The sequence below is a fragment of the Stylophora pistillata genome, chromosome 3 (assembly GCF_964205215.1).
Source record: "Stylophora pistillata chromosome 3, jaStyPist1.2, whole genome shotgun sequence".
Taxonomy (NCBI): Eukaryota; Metazoa; Cnidaria; class Anthozoa; order Scleractinia; family Pocilloporidae; genus Stylophora; species Stylophora pistillata.
The window spans coordinates 45,614,976-45,621,572 of NC_142521.1; the positions used below are offsets into that span (position 1 = coordinate 45,614,976).

Genomic DNA, 6,597 nt, shown 5'->3' on the forward strand with positions numbered 1-6,597 from the left:
TTTACAATTATTTTCTGCACCCTGCCGATCTTTCTTTGTTTCGATTGATCAACGAAATCTAAATGAGTGAGTTTCTGCCATACTCATTCTTTATCATCCTTTTTCCTATCCAGCATGGCTTTGAAGCGTTCAGACATTTTTATCCAGCCTTCGGTAATGCCAATGTAACCATCCTTTACTACGGCTGGCAGCCTTTATTTTTGGAACCTCCAGTAAAATAGGTTATCTTTCGATCCCACAACACAATAGTGTGAGCAGAAAGCATATGATCGACGACATGATATGTTAAAGAAACTGCACCATTTACGTCGCCTAATTGCTTGGTGGCATGGTGTTTGGTGCCTGATATCCTGTAGGCAAGAGATCGCGTGGAAATTGGATTTTCTTATACGTCGAGGGAAACAAACAGTGGTCGAAAGTGAACCCCGCTATGCTAAATTGATCATCATGTGCCAAAATGACTCAGTAGAGCGAAGAACATGAATATAATGCTGGAATGAATGGGATAATTTACCGCTTGAAGCAAAACATCCTAACAACTGTCTATTATTGGGCTACCAACCTTGTTCTTCCTTGATGTAATACCCAATAGAGAGTCGGATGTTGCGAAAAGGAAGCTCTGAATGGAGCGAGACGTGATCAAACTGAAAGAAAAATAAATTTTTTGATAGTCATCTGAGCCTAAAGAGTAGAATAATGCTATGAACTAGTTATTCTGTGTTCCATATTATTCCACAACATTCACTTTGTTGGCGAATAATTTTTAAATTATTTTGAAGCCTCAGCCCACCGATGAATGCAATGCACTAATGAATTCAGCTGAGGGAAGCGCCAAACTTTGCAAAATTAAGAGGATTTTTTGACTGCGAAAAAGTGTCTAGTGGGCATAATGATGAATTTATAGAATTAACAATTCAATAACAACGGGTCTTTAAATAAGGAACAGAAAATTGGTACCTAGGGAGGATCAATGTAAATTTATATGGTAATTTCCTTTTATTACAAGCTCCATTTTAAAGGCGACTTTTACCCCCCAAAAATATCAATAACAGAATGGAGTGTTTAAAGTGAACTTTTCTTTTGAAAGTTCCACATCTCTATTGATTTGGCTATGATGTTTTCCACTTCACACTCGGTTGGTTGTCAAATCCTCTTTCTGACCATTGGAAATTTTAATGTTAACAGGTGTAACCAAATGATGACGAGTGGAATAAAAAAATAAAACTTCCCTCGTATGTTGGAAAATAATTTAAACGAGAGAAAGTCAAATTTAAGAACGGGTTACTCAAGAAATAATTTCACCTGCTTAATTCCTCTCGCGTAAGATCACCAGTATACTATTTGACTGTCTTTTAGTATTGCGAATGGCAAATTAGGTTCACTATTTTTAATCGGTTGATCCATAAAAAAAAAAAACGAATTATAAAATTTAAGCTGCAAGGCTTACATTTTAGCTACAGTTTGACAAAAGAGATTCCATTTTTAGATTTTATATCCTCGTAGCGGGGACCTTTTATAGCTTAACTTGACTGGACATCGGAGAATTCTGGTTGTCTCACGATAAAATACCCCCCCTTTATATGTAGTCTTTTAATGTTAGCGTCGACTGCCATACCTCCATTTCCCATGAAGACCATGTGATTCTCCCAGAATCCTCCATTCTTCCCCATTAATAAATTAAAAAATGGCTGGTCCTTAGCTATCATGCTTCGAGCACATGATTTTAGCTACCTACACTATAATCAGTTTTATATTTTTCTTTCACATCCTATTCCTTTTGGTGTAGCTGTATTGTCCCCATTCACACATTTCTCTTGGTTGACGAGGTCTAGTTGTTTATTGCACGTGATTAAGTTTTCCTAAGGCTTCCTTGATTTATGCTTCTTTCATTTCTTTAGAAAAGACCGTTGACGTAAAAAGGAACCAGGAATATTACAGACGTTATTCATCCCACTCGAGAAAAAAAAAGACAACCCACGTATAACAACTAATGAATTTACCGTTGCTATCATAATGGCAGCCCAACTTCCTGTCCTTAGAAAGGTTTGTGGGAAGTTCGAAAGAATTATTCAATTCGTCGCCGTGTAAAAAAATTTCCGCTTTCTTCGTTCGTTTGTTTGAAGAATAATAGTAAATACTCTTTCTTTGTCTATAGGCGGTTGGTTTCTTCTGTTGTAGAAATGGCAATTACCTTCGCCCTGGAGAATAAAATTGCTCAAAAGAATCATATGGAGTAGAAGCGAAATTTTCATCGCCTCCCCATACACTCGTTCATGATTTACGAGGTAAAGTGTTTTTTAATTACTGAATTAATCTGGCATCTGACATGTTACATGATAGCACAAGGTAACTTGCACTATGTCAATTCTGTCAGTAATCTGTTTGGACTGCTTGGATGTCACTAAACTTTTTTAACCTTATGAATGAAGATTTTCGAATAGTTACTGGAGGTTACGCATAAACATCCTTGCAAAATTCCTATGAGCTTTGTTATCAATCGAGAACCATCGATTCACATCTATTTTGGTCATAATTATTTTCATGTTCCACTGCACTTTGGCACGAGTTTGTTTGCCCTATTGGGTTTGACTTTGACAGTCTGTAGTTGTGTGCATGGCATTTGTAACTGTGCTTCATCTCACATGTGAAAGCAGTCTTGCATCATTTACTACATCTTCCGCTGGTTTTATCAGAACGGTTTCTTCTACAAACTTTTCACCACCATTAAAGACAACGATGGAACTTTATTAAAGCTACCTTTACGCCTGTATTATGATACAAAAAATCTCAACAACGAAGCATCTGGTTAAAGTACTTTAGCAGAAATGATCTCCATATGTTTGGTGAACTCAAGCGTGTAAACGATGTCGCGTCAAGCTCAATCGATTAAAAATAATTATCCACATTTATTTTTCAACTCTCATTCGGTTTTGAGTTGTTACCAAGGTCAGCTCAGTGATCCACGATAAGATGCTTGCAAACGTATAAAAGAAATTATTATACTTTTTCTGAATCAGGCTGCAGTGCATGTGAACAAATCTAAAAAATAGCGCTTGTAGTAAATAAAATTTAAGAAATTAAACAACTTCCTTGGTGCCTAGTTCCTACCAAAAATGGAAGATATGCTAAGCGCTTTTATTCTTTTTGGAACAAATCAAAAGCTAAGAATTGGAAGACTCGCCGATAGTGTTCTTTGGGCAAAGGCAATTTCTTAAACTTAAGATAAATGAGATATTTTCCTTTGATTCACAAAGCAAAAAGGCTGTGTACGTGACCTTTGTGAAAGAGGAACTTATGCTCATTTACGTGCGTCATCCTAAATAAGAATTCAATGGACATTTTTAAACCACTTTAAGGAAAACCAAGACAATCCTACAAGGCCGTCCATGGAACTGCCACCTTAACAGCGACTAAACAAACAAAAAGTGCAGCAAGAATGAAAAATAAGTCTCTTGTTCAAAATTGTCACAGAATCATACCATGAATTTCGAAAGCTCGGACTTACAGGTGAACAGCGTACACGGGGCTGGGAAATATGACTTTAAGAATAGCTCGAAAAAAAATTCCACAAGGAAATCCGCTGCGGTTACATTTTTTTGTCGTATTTTCTTCTCAGATTTTTTTCTATTTTTGGCGTGGTCTGTATTCCTATCGACGAAGACAAACCGACAAATTGTGGTATAAGAGACAACTTCCCTTGATATAGATGCTTCAATGCATAAGGAAGTAGCAATGATTTATTTACGTCATCACATGTAAGAATTGGCATAAAAATGGTATTCCACTCCAATAGTATGCTCATATATCTTAAGGAAACCGTCTAAGCCGTTAGGTTCTACTCTTGAAAAGTTAAAAAACCCATTCTAGTTAACAGGGATCAAATATCATCGCAAGCGGAATCGTTTTATTGAAGGTTGGTACTACTATTCGAAATGCTCATTTAATTCGGTCGGACTCACTGAGAACTCTTAATGGAACTTTCTAGTCTGCATATTTTGTTTTTATGCAATATCTGTATTACAGATTCCTGGAATATTCTAGAACATTTTGTAAAACATATAAGGAGTCGCGATCGGTTAAAGTTAGCCTTTCTCTTTTCAGTGAGCCTTTTCTTTAGTTAATCTTTCCGATCCTAAGAGTCATTTTGGATAGCCAGCAAGCCAGAGAGCAGAGCCAGTGTATTGTAAAACAGTGTGTTGTCGCGGAGCGTCAATAGAGTGAGTGCCGTCTGGAAGAGCCCAGAGTAGTTAGCGTTATTACCGAGCCGGACTACAGAGAATTGTTGGAATTATTTACTGTTACTGGAATCGTCAGCTGTATGGAAGGCTATCTTGAGAAAAGTTTTGTGGATAACGATAAGTTACAAGGATCTTTGAAGAGAACTGTAAGTTATGCAGTAGTACAATGAGATCATAGTTTTATAGAGGGCTCTAAGATAAGAGGATAGTTATTGTACTGGTTATTGGTATCGCTCCGTCGTAAGATTATTACGTCAGTCAATAAAGTAGTTGAGTTTGTACGACGGAGTTGTATCATTCCGTCGTTTGTGAAAATACCGGAACTAGTTAAAACATAAATTTTGTAAGAGGTTTTGAAAAGTTCTTGACTCATTTATTCCAAATAATTCGCTGTTTCATGATTCATCTAATATTTTTATTCATTTATTCAGTCAACTTTAATTCCATCAATTTTTTTTTTTCCATTCTAGAGACGTTCTTGCTATCCTGTCGTGTAACCAGCCACCAGACCTTGGTTAAGCAACAGTTACAAGATTAAGAATGCTTGGCACTCAGTCAGACTGCATTGCATGGCTTGTCGTGTAACCAGCCACCAGACCTTGGTTAACGAACAGTTACAAGATTAAGAATGCTTGGCACTCAGTCAGACTGCATTGCATGGCTTGTTGTAGGCACCATTGGATTACTACTCATCACTGTCCTCAATATCATCACAGTCATTGTGTTTGTGAAGCAACGTCAGCTACAGCGGAGGGGCACTTACTTAGTCATCCATTTGGCGATTGTTGACCTCTTGGTCGGAACAGTCTCTGGCCCTGTGATTACTAGTCAATTTTTTGAGCATTACTGTGGCCTTTGGAAAGTTGACATCAAGATATTTCCTGCATTGGTTGAGTTTTTTCCCACGGCTTCAATCGTGAACTTGGCTTTCATTTCTTTAGAGAGGGCGCATGCGACATTTTTCCCTTTTAAGCATCGTGAAACTAAGAAATCAGTTTACGTGGTATTAATAGTCGCCATTTGGTTTTTAACTTCGCCGAGAGAGATTCTCCAATATGTGTTAGACCAAAAAGATGGGAGTTCTAATCCCACTAGATCATTCACAACATTAAGCATGGTGATATATACGTTAGCATCTCTGTTTGTCGTATGTATCTCTTACATTGCAATCTTTATCAAAGTTCGATTCTGTCCCATTCCTCAACGCCATGGTGCAAATAACAGAGAACGCAGACTCACCGCCACTTTACTAATAGTGACGCTTGCATCGCTTCTAACTTGGCTGCCGGCTGTAATTTTCAGACTTGTTAGATTTTGGGATGACAGTGCCATCCCTTCACGATCGCTCTTTTTTATTGATAAAACACTTGCGACATTAGTTGGCGTCAATTCCATGGTAAACCCAATTGTGTATGCTGTAAGAATGCCAGAATTTAGGGCGAGTCTTAAAAAAATTTTTTGCAAGGCTCCGAGTAATACTCGTCAAGCTAGTTTCCCACTTCGAAACCGATAGCAAATTCTGCAGAAAAGACGCTTTCTCGTTTTATTTTGGGAAAATGGTCTGTTGCAATTTTCTGCCTTTCCATCTTTTAAAAGTAAATTTGTCAGAAGTTCTTAATTAAGGCAAAATTCCACGACCCAACGATGACCGTACACACAACAACCGCGGTTAACAACTAATATAAAGGTAATCAGTGATACAACCTTACTGGCTCGGATTTGTTAACCGTTAGACTGTACTGTCCACACTAAACGGGTTATCTCATTTGTATTGTGCTTAGTTGACAACTAAACTAATTGTATGGCGTTCATTTGACATTGAAATAAAAATGATAAAAAATGAAAGAAAAAATGAGATAATAAGAGCTGTACTTGTTGAGAAAGTTGTTGAACTATTGGCTGGCTACGATTTTTCGGATGAGAGGGGTGAAATCATAAAAGGCATCACAACTCTACGGCTTTAATGAAACTGTTAGCAGATTCTGCACATTGGTTCAGCCAACCTTCCGAACTTTTCTTAAATTTGGACCTCTACAATTCACTCAGTTTTCTTTTTGTCCTTGCAGTATTCTTGTATTACAGGTGTAGGTAATCGAACCCAGTTGACGCGACTGAACCTAATCCAGGCCTTAACAACCAGACCTGTAGGCTTTGAAGTTGAACTCTTTAATTAGCTTCGTTTATTAACACCCCTAAGAGGGTCTTAATGGGGTGGTCACGTTGATGGTTGACGGCTAAAAATAGGTCCTTAAATTCTTGGTCATTTGACGGTTGACGGTTAATTTTTGGAATGTCGTTAATAAAACGAACTAAACGCGCCAATTTGGCTATCACTTGTCATAATGACGCGTTTGTAAAG

The 6,597-nt window shown here is 37.6% G+C and overlaps 1 protein-coding gene across 4 annotated transcripts; it reads left to right on the forward strand.

Moving 5' to 3' along the window:
• Positions 1-2,143: 2,143 nt before the first annotated feature.
• Positions 2,144-6,121, forward strand: LOC111333438 (histamine H2 receptor). 4 transcript variants are annotated; one of them, XM_022939006.2, is made up of 3 exons: positions 3,807-3,913; positions 4,102-4,384; positions 4,709-6,121. In XM_022939006.2, the coding sequence occupies exon 3, from the start codon at positions 4,867-4,869 to the stop codon at positions 5,749-5,751; it is 885 nt and encodes a 294-aa protein (XP_022794741.2). In that variant the 5' UTR covers positions 3,807-3,913; positions 4,102-4,384; positions 4,709-4,866; the 3' UTR covers positions 5,752-6,121. The 4 variants fall into 4 exon arrangements, with proteins under 4 accessions (XP_022794743.2, XP_022794741.2, XP_088609279.1 ...); XM_088753153.1 differs by having other exon boundaries at positions 4,102-4,217; XM_022939008.2 differs by lacking the exons at positions 3,807-3,913; positions 4,102-4,384 and adding an exon at positions 2,144-2,285.
• Positions 6,122-6,597: the final 476 nt, after the last annotated feature.